Source organism: Chelmon rostratus, chromosome 1 (genome assembly GCF_017976325.1).
Source record: "Chelmon rostratus isolate fCheRos1 chromosome 1, fCheRos1.pri, whole genome shotgun sequence".
NCBI classification, from domain to species: domain Eukaryota; kingdom Metazoa; phylum Chordata; class Actinopteri; order Chaetodontiformes; family Chaetodontidae; genus Chelmon; species Chelmon rostratus.
Window position 1 is genome coordinate 32553813 of NC_055658.1, and position 12849 is coordinate 32566661.

General features: G+C 47.9%; 1 protein-coding gene across 1 annotated transcript in view; it reads right to left on the reverse strand.

The window, feature by feature from the left end:
- The window catches only part of fhod1 (formin homology 2 domain containing 1), a 38175-nt gene extending 26888 nt beyond the window's left edge, over positions 1 to 11287 (reverse strand). The window contains 3 exon segments of the mRNA XM_041948582.1: positions 4906 to 4970; positions 6171 to 6277; positions 11027 to 11287. Coding sequence (XP_041804516.1) covers positions 4906 to 4970; positions 6171 to 6277; positions 11027 to 11191 — 337 coding nt within the window. The 5' untranslated portion in view covers positions 11192 to 11287.
- Between the last annotated feature and the right edge of the window lie 1562 nt (positions 11288 to 12849).

The following is a 12849-nucleotide window of genomic DNA, read 5'->3' on the forward strand; positions in this document are numbered from 1 at the left end:
TATTTCTAAACTAATCTAAGAACTAAACGCACTCAGTGTCCACTTTATTAGGTACACCTGTACAATCTAATGCAGTCCAGTCCTACTCTGCATTACAGACAAATTTTATCTCTGTTTCCAAAGACGTTAAATAACTGAATGTGATCACCTGCTGATCCTTCCTGACAGAAACTCACCTGAAAACAGCACAAGGAGAATATATTTAATGTCTGACCTCATCAGCTTCATTGAATTTCTTCTTCTGAATCTGGTGCAGCAACACGTTTCAAACAAGTTGGGACAGGAGCAACTAAAGCCTGGGAAAGATGTGCGACGCTCCAAAAACACCTCACAGTTTATTCAACAGAGATGTTCATCTCATCAAACAGTGCTCATCATTCCACCATGTCGGAATAGAGACTAAATCTTATGACCAGGTCCATCGATTTCACTGTCCATCGTCACTAAGAACTGACAATCACAGCGACGGGTCGCCCACGCCTCCTCGCTAAGGTCAAAGAGTTTTCCTCGGTCGCTCCTCAGCTACGAGCGTTTGTGAAGACGACTGCGGGACGTTCATTTCAAACACAACCGAACATTAAACTGAACTGTGAGTCTGAGGAAAAGTCTTTCAGATTCATGAAGGGACGGACAGAGGGACAGAGAGAGGCACAGACAGAGGGACAGACAGAGGGACGGGCAGAGGCAGAGACACAGGGACAGACAGAGGGACAGAGGGAAGGATTCATGTTTGTCCTGCAGACGCAGGATGTGACCCAGATAAACTTAGCGTGGTATTTCCTGTTTGTACCAGTGTTGCTAACTGAGACTCTGAGGTCAAACATCTGAGCTGAGAAAAACCTTCTGCATGTTCTGATTGGATGATGATGTCACTGATGACGTAATCAGTAAAAATCAAATCATCTCAACCTGATCTGAAAGCACCAAAGAAGCCATGATTGTAGTTTTCTGCAGACTGAACACTGCTCTCACAAACCCTTCTTATCATTTGGAGAACTGGTGGTTTTAACGAATAGTTTCTCCAAATAAAGTAACAAAGTTAGAAGTTCAGATTTTTTAAACCAAAGCCACAACATGAGCACCGTTTCCCCGCTTCGACAGCCAGGAGGGAGCAGACCGCTGACTGAGCTCCTCCAGCTGTTTCCTCACAGTCAGGTTTTCTGTCCTGAAAGCTGCCTCTCTGTCCCGTCCTGACCTTCAAACAATAAGGAGCCATGCTGGGTCTTTGTGCTGGTTTGGGTTTCAGTCACAGGTGTTTCAGGTGTGGTTTCTTCCACAGAAAAAAAACTTCACTGTCACTCTGCACAGAGTCTGGTCTGAAGGCAGGAGTTTACAGCAGTGCCCGAAGGAGGAAGCACGCTGGGAAACCCCCCGAGCAGGAAGGGCAGGGTTGTGCCAGGCAGCGTGGCGGGGGGGGGGGTCCTTCCTGCTCTCCTGAGGATGAACCCTTCAGATTTCCTCTGGTGCCACCTGGAGAGCAAACCTTACATGTTTAGCTCCAAGACCAGATCAATGATCAGTCCAACACTTTTCGATGGTGCTGACTGAACAGTCAGTCTTTGTGAGTGCAGCTGCGTTTCTGTGCAGGTCTGAACTTGTTCTGTATTAACTCCTGTCTGATCTCTTCATTTCTATGTTCTGTGTAAAGCTACGTCCTACAGTCACAGTAAAAATACTTAAAGGGCTTTTCAAGGTTGACACACAGCCCCGCTTCAGTCAAACTGTCTCCATTAACTGTCTGCTGAATTGCCTGTGAACCTAACATCATTGCATTGGACTAGAGCTGTCCTATCTAGTCTGGTTGCGTACAAACTGATGAAGCCTGCTCGGATGAGAGGCGAAACGTCTTCTAAGACAAACTGACGAGGTCCAGTTGCGAACGATTGAATGCCCTAAAGCCTGTCTGCTGAATTAGCTGTTAGCAGCTCCTGTTAGCGGCTCCTGTTAGCGGCTCCTGTTAGCGGCTCCTGTTAGCGGCTCCTGCTCCTGCTAGCAGCTCCTGTTAGCAGCTCCTGCTCCTGTTAGCGGCTCCTGTTAGCAGCTCCTGCTCCTGTTAGCAGCTCCTGTTAGCAGCTCCTGTTAGCAGCTCCTGCTCCTGTTAGCGGCTCCTGTTAGCGGCTTCTGTTAGCAGCTCCTGCTAGCTGCTCCTGCTCCTGTTAGCAGCTCCTGTTAGCAGCTCCTGTTAGCGGCTCCTGCTCCTGTTAGCGGCTCCTGCTCCTGTTAGCGGCTCCTGTTAGCAGCTCCTGCTCCTGTTAGCAGCTCCTGTTAGCGGCTCCTGTTAGCGGCTCCTGTTAGCGGTTCCGGTCATGGCCAAACCACTGATCACTGTGTTACTGAAGGAAACTGAAAAACATGGAGATTCTCAGGGGAGTTCTGCAGTTAGAAGTCATATTTTTTATGCTTTCTGAGTGGATTTACGGATGTTTAATCATGGTGGTAATGGTGATAATTATATCTTCAGGAAGTGTAAATCACACTCAACCTAAAAATGTGTTTCCTGTCTGTGTTCAGATTTGAGTTATGATTCTGAGCAAGTGTTCAAAGCATTTTAAGCATGAGCCGAGTGAAACTACGATACCTCCGTCGTGTCAGGTCAGCAGACTTGAGCCTCGGTCTGACAGTAAACGGAGTAGATCCATGTTTGTTCTGTTGGCGGGGGAAATGATGGGAAACAGGAGGAGCTGAGCAGCAGGTCTGAGGCCTGGTCACAACAGGATGTGTCAGAGAAGTTTGATTCTCGACATGTTAGTGATGAGGTGACGACTCGCAACTGCTGCGACAGCTAACATGCTAACTCATTATCTTCTCTTTGTTTCCTCTCCACTGTTCGGTTTATTCTTCTGAACATTTTGTTCATTATTTTGTACCTGAAAAACTTATTGAAGCTCTCACGGTGTTAGCCGCTTAGCTTAGCTTAGCTTAGCTGCTCCACAGTTTGTTAAAAGCCGTATTAGCATGACGTCCTCCAGTCTGCGGTCTGTGTGTGAACCAGGTCTCTGGACCAGCTTCAACAAAAGCATGTGGTGACACACAGCTAATAAGCTATGATAAACTTCAGACCAATCAGATCGCATATCACCTCAAAAACTGCTGGAAATGACACCGTTACAAGACATTTTTCATGATAATGTCCTTAAAATAATTCAACATTTCAACAACTACATGACGTCATCAGATTCAGTTGAGCCCCATTAACTTTAAGGATCTCAGGGGATCCACAGTGTCCACCGCAGGGACTGAAACCTCCTCCCTGTTTCACACCCTTCCAGAAAGCTTTGTGGCATTGTTTTAAAATCCTTCAAGAGAGCAGAACTCATGAATAACTGAAGCCTGTCAGGCTTTCAGTGAGCCCGGCCGCTGTGAACAGGAACACAACAGGAACCGGCTCAGATAAGGTTAAAAAAGGCAGAGGCTGAAAATAAAAACCCTGAAACCAGACTGGAGGTTTGGTCTGCTGGGATCAGAACAGCAACCAGGAAACAGTCAGCTGATGTGAACAGAAACAGTTGAGTGAAGCCTCAGAGGAGGAGAGCAACACTAACACAGGCCGCGGCCCAGAAGAGAGGTAAGAGCTGACCTGAGGTCTGTCCGTTCTGACAGTGTGGCCAGGCTGCAGAGGGCTGACCACAGATCAGCCTGCACCATTTTAACACCGGTGCTGACACGGAACGTCACCTGGACGAAGCGCTTCACGCAGTGGTCACATGGTCCAGGAGCCAATCATCAACAAGGAGCAGCAGGTTTACAGCTGCATCCAAAACTCAAGTCAACTTTATTCACAAGGCCCAAAGTCACGATGCTTCACGGTGTTTCGAGCAGCTAATTAGCTGAGTCGGACAAACAGGGAAAACAACAGAAAGAAGAAAATGTACAATGTGGACAATCAGGAAGAGACAAAAAGCCTGCAGGAGGATCAGGAGGCAGAATGTCACTCAGTATAATTCATGACTTTATTAACATGACTGCAGCTGAACACGTTTCTTCACTGAGAACTGATCCACAGTCAGCTGAACACAACATGACTTCAATAACAAGATAAATAAAGACGACCATACTGAACCTCGCTCTGAACTGCAGCTACATTCATCAAACCACCGACGACAAACACTGTCCCACGACTCAAAACAGCAGCAAACCCACTTCCTCATCATTCCTGAGAGTGACTCTTCATCCTCCTCCTCCTCATCTGGGTAACCACAGAGGTCCAGTCTTCGTCATGAGGCTGCAGCAGGTCCAGACGGGACAAACTGTTCTATGGAAGCCCACTGTGGCCACAAAGACACACAGGAATGAGAAGAACGATAAAGTCTGTGGCTGAGATCAGAACTTCAGCTCGTTATGATTTGATTGGCTGTGACGAGAGGTCACATGCCACACGCCAAACAAGCTGAGGAGCACCAGACTCAGAAGAACAACCAAACCCAGGTGAACCGCTTCACACCACCTCCATAAAACTCAGTTTTATCAGATGAGGCAGGAACGTTAGGAACACTGAAGAGCAGAGAGAAGAAATCCTCCCAGCTGAGCAACACGTCACTGTGGTGGAAGTTTCCCCTGACTCATCACTGCTGAGGGCTGAGGACCGAGGGACGGAGGAAGAGGAGGCAGAGGACCGAGGGACGGAGGAAGAGGAGGAGAGGACGGAGAGACGGAGGAAGAAGAGGAGAGGACAGAGGGACGGAGGAAGAGGAGGAGAGGATGGAGGAAGAGGAGGAGAGGACAGAGGGATGGAGGAAGAGGAGGAGAGGATGGATGGATGGAGGAAGAGGAGGAGAGGACCAAGGGATGGAGGAAGAGGAGGCAGAGGAGGAGAGGACAGAGGGACAGAAGAAGAGGAGGCAGAGGAGGAGAAGATGGAGGGACGGAGGAAGAGGAGGAGAGGACGGATGGATGGAAGGTAATTACCCAAGATGGAGTGAACACGAACGGTGAGCTGAGTCCTCAGGATCACAATGGGCTTCTTCCCTTTCCTGTGGAAAGAGACAGACAGAAAGACACAGAGAGACAGACAGAAAGACACAGAGAGACAGACAGGAGAAGAACAGAGCAGAAGAGGTGGTGATGATGATGAAGATCAAACCAATCAAAGACCTTGATCACTGAACAGGATGCACAGCCTCTGAATGTTGCTGCTCATTCCGTCCATGACGACGTGTTAATGAGCAGCTCTGAGCGTCTTAACGAGACGAGCGTCTTAACGAGACGAGCGTCTCACGCTCTTCGTTAACAGCAGCTCGCTCAGCAGCGTGTCTGGAGACACGTCCACAGGTCCAACACGGACAGGCTGATGTCTCAGTGTCCCTGCTAGACGGTCTCAGACTCAGTCTGACTGACGCTTCCTGAACACGTCTTCCTCAGCATGTTGACACGTTGTCTTCTGTCTGATGGACAGCAGGTACAGAGGACCGAAGCTACCCGACCTGATCCCAGAACAGTTTCCATATAAACCTACGCAAGCAGACTGCGGCCTGCTGCTGGGATTAGAAGATGGAAAGAACGACAGCATGGAGGAATGGAAAGAATGAGAGAGAGACAGAGAGACAGAGAGACGGAGAGAGGAAGAGAGAGAGACACAGAGAGACAGAGAGACAGAGAGACAGAGACAGAGAGACAAAGAGACGGAGAGAGGAAGAGAGAGAGACAAAGAGAGAGAGAGAGAGAGAGAACAGACAGAGACAGACAGAGAGAGAGAGAGGGAGACAAAGAGAGAGAGACAGAGAGAGAGAGAACAGACAGAGAGGGACAGAGAGAGAGAGAGACAGAGACAGAGAGACAGACAGACAGACAGAGAGAGAGAGAAACTAAGGGGAGAAATGAGAGTTTGTGTTTGTTCAAAGCTAAAAAAAGGAACAATTTTGAGATTTTTTTAGTCTTTTTAACAACGTGTGTGTGTGTGTGTGTGTGTGTGTGTGTGTGTGTGTGTGTGTGTGTTAGACTGGACCAACCAGCAGTAGTTCCACTGTAAAAACGAAGCTAACTTCAGGTAAAGCTGTTTATCTGCAGGTAAGTCTCCCGTGGCAACACACAGGTGACCTCATTGGTTGCCATCCTGAGTTTCATGTTGTTGATATTGTAAATAATTTGATGTGTCCATCAAACATACGTTTGAGGATTCACAGCATCACTGGGCCGCCATGATGGCGAGACAGAGGAAGTAAAAGAGTTCTTACGTCACGTCTTCATAGAAGCTCTCCAGCTCGTCCCTCTGCTCAGCCAGAGACGAGTCCAGGTCCAGATAGTTTCCATTAGGAGACAACTGAAGGGTGCACTCCTCCAACTGTGAGAGACAGACAGAGAGAGACAGAGACAAACAGGCAGATCAGCTGACAGTCTGACTCAGAGTAAACTGATCTTGGATCAGCTGCAGCAGCTGCTGTTGTGAAGCTGTAGAACCTGTTGGACTGATGAGGTCAGTTTGTTTAGAGGATGTTTAACCGAACACAAACCAGGTCAGCATGTGAGGTCACTCGAGGACTCCAGTCCTCTTTAACCGAAGACTGGGAGTCACCTGAACGCCACACTTTGTCCATGTGACCTCGGTCAGAGGTGCAGGCGGCACCGAAATCCACCTTCAGCAGCAAGATCAGGAAGACTCAGTGTTAGTATACATCAGCATGGGTTCATGAGAATCAGCTGATTCAATGCATCACCTGAGACTGACTCACATAAACCACCTCTGATGTCCCTGCAGGACACAAATCATCCCACAGGAAACTCCATGACATCTGATCCTTGTTCTGTTCAGAAGGTGTTCCAGGTACGCTGATCAAACGCACCCACAGTGTCACCGTGTGGACTCACAGGACGTCGTCCACACAGGTGAGTCCAACACCTCAACTGTGCTCCAGACTGAGTACGAGGACTCTGCCAGGCCTCTTCTCTGAGGATCTGGTTTGTCTGAATCTAACAGGAATCTCTGTGATCCTGTCTGGATATTCCATCGACTACCGAGTCTGAGGCCGGAGCAGCAAAGAGCAGCAAGTTCTGATCCTCCCCAGAGAACTGCAGCAGAACCAGGATATGTTTAGCTGTTTGAAGACAGGGGGATGAAGACAAGAAAAAGAAAGATACGAGTACTGACATTGAGATTGAGGGTCTGCACTGTGAACCTGGACACCCCATGCAATGTTTCCCAGTTTACTGTGTGACTCGACCTTCTAGAACTTCTACCTAGATGGTGTTAATACTTCGACCCCCCCGATCGCCTCTTCACTAACAGACTGGAGTTGCGTTCGCTGACTGATCGGAGTCAGGAGGCCGCAGCGACACACTCTGACAGCTTTAACATGAAAGACTAAGACGTTCAGTTTACTGGAGGTCATTGAACGCACACTCGCGTTAAAGATTCACCGCCATCATGATGATGATGTCACAGATCAGTTAGAGAAGTTTGGTGGAGACGTGCTTCAACCGGAAAAGGGTCTGTAAAATATCGTCATTATTGATTAATCTCATGGTATTTCTCAATTAATTGTCAAGAGCAAGGTGATCTTCCATCACAGTTTGTCTGACTAACAGTCTGAAACCCAAAGAGAAAGTATTTAATTGACCGTCAATCGACCGATCGATCAATCGACTAACTTTCCTTTGAACATATCTGGCTGTATTAGTCCACTGTTGCTCCGGGTGTTTGATTCCCATCAGTTTACTTCATGTATGAAAAGGCTTAACTTCACTGTATCATGATGTACGTGTGTGATAAAGAATTAGCTTTTTGTCTGTACCGAGGGCCGATCAATCAGTCTGACGTACAAACAGGAATCAATAACTGGTCCGGTGGTGCGTTCACATCCACACACGGCGTGCGGACGTTCTGTCTCTTCATCTTTATGATCGAGTCTTCTGATTTGTAATCGCGCTGTTTGTCCTGCAGGCGGTCTGTCACCTGCTCTGATCAGCTGTGATGGTTATTAATCAATAACTCCATGTTATTGACTCTTTGCGATGTGTCATGAACTTCCTGCGTGAAATCTGTGCAGCAGTTTGGAAGACCAGCGTTTCTTTCCTTTCGGCCGGTAAACACACCTGCACACCGAACATTTCACTTTCACTGTTCAGCCTTTTGTTTTGTCGTCTGATCGAACACGGGGCGCAGCGTCAAGCCGGCTCAGATTCAGTCCCTGCAGGATGCAGGCTGGACTGCTCTCTGTATATTTATAGCCTGGCCTGTTGGAGCCGTGGCCCGTGAGTCACAGTCAGGTATGAAGCTGGAATCAACCCGGTCAGATGTTGGCAGTGAGCTGCTGAACGCTGCGGAGTCTCCGGACCGGCTGAGCCACATTCTTCCACACAGCCGGCAGTTCACTGACAGTCGGTAGCTGAGACTCATGTGAGCGTATCTGCACCCCCGCTGAACTGTGAGGCTCGAGGTGAAAGAACGAGCACACGACAGCCTCCACGCTTTAAACCAACGTCAGAGTTCACCGACGAGCTTCTTCCTCAGCTTCTGCGTTCAGAGACTGACAACTGAACTGTGTCTGAATCCAGAGGTGGAAGAAGTCTTCACATCTGTGACTAATAATCAAATCTGTCAAAGCGTCAGTGTCTCCAGGGACAAACGTACGAGCATCAAAACCAACTCAGCTTTGACCCGTCAGAAACATTTTTACACAAGACACAAAACGTAACAGAAGCTTGCTAGCTGCTTTAGCATCAGTTGCTTCCATTGCCGGGCTAGCAGTTCCCCCCTGCCTCCACTCTTTGTGCTAAGCTAGGCTAAACAGAGCTCCATACTGGATAATGGACCAAGCATTGGACAAGGTGATAATAAGTGTATGAAATAAAACCCGTCATCAGGCTGCAGCCGCCGCCTTCACATGTGCGAGAGGAAAAGGCCGTTCAGTTCTTATCAACGCGCCGCTGTTGGTATTACATCCGTCCATCCATCCATCCAGCTTATCTCCTGTTTACAGGTCCCACCCTCTTCCTCCACCACCACTCCACTCAGCCCACATCGAAGGAGGAGGCGGGGAAATTCATACAAAACAATGCTTCAAGTCTCTTAATCGGGCATATCACCCCCCTGGATCTCGGCCTCCTGTTCGAGCCCCAGGGCATGATGGGAACAATTAAGGGGGCAGTAGAGGAATGTAATCTAGTGAGACCGCGCTCTCTGGCCTTTATCTGATCCTGGAGATTCCAGAGGGGCTCCGAACACCTCGCGGCGGGCCGGGGTGGATTTTTGTTAACTCGCACCGCGGTCTCAAAACGGCGAGCGGGTTCAGACTGCCGAGTCGTGAGCTCGTCCTTTAACAAAGTGGTGAGACTTTATCTGGAGTGGTGCACTTCAGCCTCAGTGAGAGCTGACAGATGACTTGGAGCTGTGGTGTGACTTCACGCTGAGTTAGCCTGTGAAGCACAAAGCTGCATTCACTTCCTGTTTGGAAAACTGCACTCCCTTCACGACAGGACAAAGACAGACACATCATTAGTCAGCCGTCCTACAGGAAACTGGCCTGCAGAGGGGATCCTCCTCCTCCTCCTCCTCCTCCTCCTCCTCCTCCTCAGCACACTCACATTTTAACTCCTATTTGATGAAGTATTTTGATGTGCAGGAAGCAGCTGCGTTCCTCCAGAGCTCCAGAACAACATGATGATTCATGTGGAGTCGTGTTTGTGTCGCCTGATGAACATCAGAACAGTGTTCTCTCTCTTTTAGCTCTGGTTTTGGTCTCCTCCAGCTCCTGAGGGAAATATCTTTAGCTCTTTAGCTGCTAAATGCTGCTCTATGCTCACCAGCTGGTCTCTAACTGCGTCTGTCAATGTTCAGTAAATATTGATTACTGCTGCTTTAACCATGGATTGTCGTGTTCTTGTCTTGTTCGTACTGCAGCTGTGCAGTACTCAACGTTAGCTTCCTAGAGTCATGCTAGCAGCTCTGTGAAGCTGGACACAGGAGCTTTGAGCTAAATGCTAACATCACCGTGCTAAGATTGCAAGTATAATGTTTACCTTGTTCACCGTTTTAGTTTAGCCTGTTAGCATGCTAACATTTGTTGAGTAAACACAAAGCACAGCTGAGGCTGATGGGAATTACAGCTGCAATGATTAGCCAATCAATCACCAGCAAAGTTCTCGCAGTTCATCCTGAGGGGAACATGAACGTCTGAAGCACATTTCATTACAAGCGTCCAGCAGCTGACAGACAGACAGACAGACTGAGACACAGACAGACAGACAGACAGACAGACGTAGACTCCATGCTGCTGTGTGGCTGACAGTCGGTCAGTGAACGCAGCACTGAGCTGCTGCATCACCATCCAGACAAAGTGACACTTTCACTCATCAGCAGGCTTCACTTCTGTAAAGACTGAACAGGTCTCTGGAAAAGAGTGGAGCAGTCCTCCTGAGACCAGGACGGGGGTCACATGAAGTGACTTTAAGATTCTTCTGATGGTAAATAAAGCAGTGAGTGATCAGCTGCTGCGTTATGAAGCATCCAGACCTCGCAGACCATCTGAGGGTCTGCTTAGTGTCCAAAGAAAAGACACCACAAATCACAACATATTATCATACACATACATATGTTCATGTTTACTGATGTCATCCAGGCATAGTGGACTGAAATCACCTTCAAGGCTTCAGTGATCCCTGAGCGGACTTCAGCGACCCACAAAGAGTCCTCATGTCTGCAAAAACCAGGTTGAAAAAAATGGTACCAGACTCCATATAAAAAGTCAGAATTTTTAATGTGGAACAGACTTTCTGCAAAGTGCACGAGGGATCACTTCATTCAACCTGAGCAGGTGTTGGCTGCTCACCTGTAACACAGGTAAACGTTGAACGAAAAGATGTATCAAAGGTTTGCAAAGTCACTATTTTTAAGACTTGAATCAGTCTTTACTGGGTCAAATCAGCATGGACACGTGAAATCCGCCTGGTTTTAAACGGAGTTTGGCACCATGAGGGGAGGTTGATGTCTCACCTTTACCTTCACCTCGTCTTAACTTCAGCGGGTTTTGTTCTGAACGTTTTGAACAAACAGATTTAAAGTCGTGATGTGAGGACCTGTCCGGCAGGGACCCACCTTCAGAGGCGCCTCCAGCAGCTTGTGTATCCCGGCGATCTGCTCGCTGAGCGGCAGGCTCTCCTCCAGGCTCACCGTCGGAGGTCTCCGAGGTTCGGGAAAGTTTGTACAGATAAACGGATCCGAGTCCTCCAGGTACTGGACCCGGCAAATTATGGAGGCCATGACCGTGTGACCGCAACGCAACTGCGGCGAAGAGTACTGATGAGGCTCGAAGCAGACGCGTCCAGGACTACGAGAGTCCTTTAAATGAGGAAAACCCGGTTCTCGCTGCTCCGCGACCCGACCTGTGAAGCTAATGCTGATATATACACGAACATCCGGTGTCACCTTTCAAAATAAATGTTTTTTGGCAACCATTTCATGACAAAATGCCAGTTTCAGTGAAGACTCAACCTGGCGCTACTGAGGATGATCATTTCGAGATCATCTGTGCATACGGGCAGTGATTTAGTGGTGAAACGTCCAAATCACTAAGAACAAACTGATCTGACTGACTGTTCGAAGTGTTGCAGCTGGACAGATGAAATCTATGAGGTTAGACTAGGTTACAGTCAGATTCCTCCTCAGTTTGTCTTGTGACAAGCTGTTTGACTGGAGACCGACCAGAGCTCAGGTGCAGTGAAGGTGAGTGGAGGTCTGCTGCGAGTCTGCAGCACTTAACAAAAGGGGTCTGCTATCACATGAACCACTGAAGTTGACTGACCTGCACTGACCTGCTGTCCAAACTCACAAACAAAACAAAGCACACAACACCAGAGCCAGGACAGGTGAGAGCACAGGTGGGTCCCAGCTCAAAGAGATGCCAAGAGGCAAGATTTGAACAATTGGGCACTTTTAGGTCAACAGTCTTATTAATGAAAAAATTTACAGAAAGGAAAACTGAATAAATAAACAATAAAAAATCAAGCGTCCTTGTGTTCTGGTTTCCAGTCACAGTTCAGAGTATCATCGCTGTAACTGCTCCCGTGTTGTTCTCTCTCCTCGAGTCTCCATTCCAGTTCTTCTCAGTCGCTTTGGTGCTTTTCTCACGTCACTCTTAAAATTTGCACAACAGTTCGTGCATTTCTCAAAACAATCAGTGCAAACTGCAAAAACCTCGTGGATAACCTGCAAAAGGACATCACTCGCTAAAAACGGACAGTCCATCCCTCAAAAGTAAGTATTTATGTCAATGAAGCTGCCAGTGTCATCAAAATGAGACGTCTTGACACCATCGTGTTTGAACAAGAGTCAAACGACTTTGTCACGTTTTCATTATGACACTTTATTCTCTCAGTGTTTCCAAAAAAGGGTCAGAACTCGGTGACACCACCTGGAAATGCTCAGACAGCGCTATACGCTACCTGTACAACCACTGAAAACAACAGTACAGTTGCTGTAGTTAGAGGAGTCAGTGAGTACACAACATTGAATACGTACTTTTCACATGTTTACTGTATATGTGCTTTGCAATTCCACAGCATTGTGCAAAAGAAAAATACTCTGCAGTCACTTATTGAGAACAAACATAAGAAACACTCTTTTGGTCGAGCTGTGCACAAAGTGAACACTATAACAGTTCATATTGTAACTGAACAAAGGTAAATCATTCTGGCACATCCGGACGTTCCCGTCTGTCTGGACACATATTTTCATCTACATCACAGCGGATATCATCCCTTACAATGCAGAGAGGAAACTATCTCCTGAATCCACCCTCTCCACAGCTGCTGGCGGGGCCGTTTGCACATGTGGACGTCGGTCATACACCTTCCACCTCCACCTCTATCAGATTAAGGAATGGGGAGTAGGGAGGGAGATATTTGACCAGCAACCCGCTG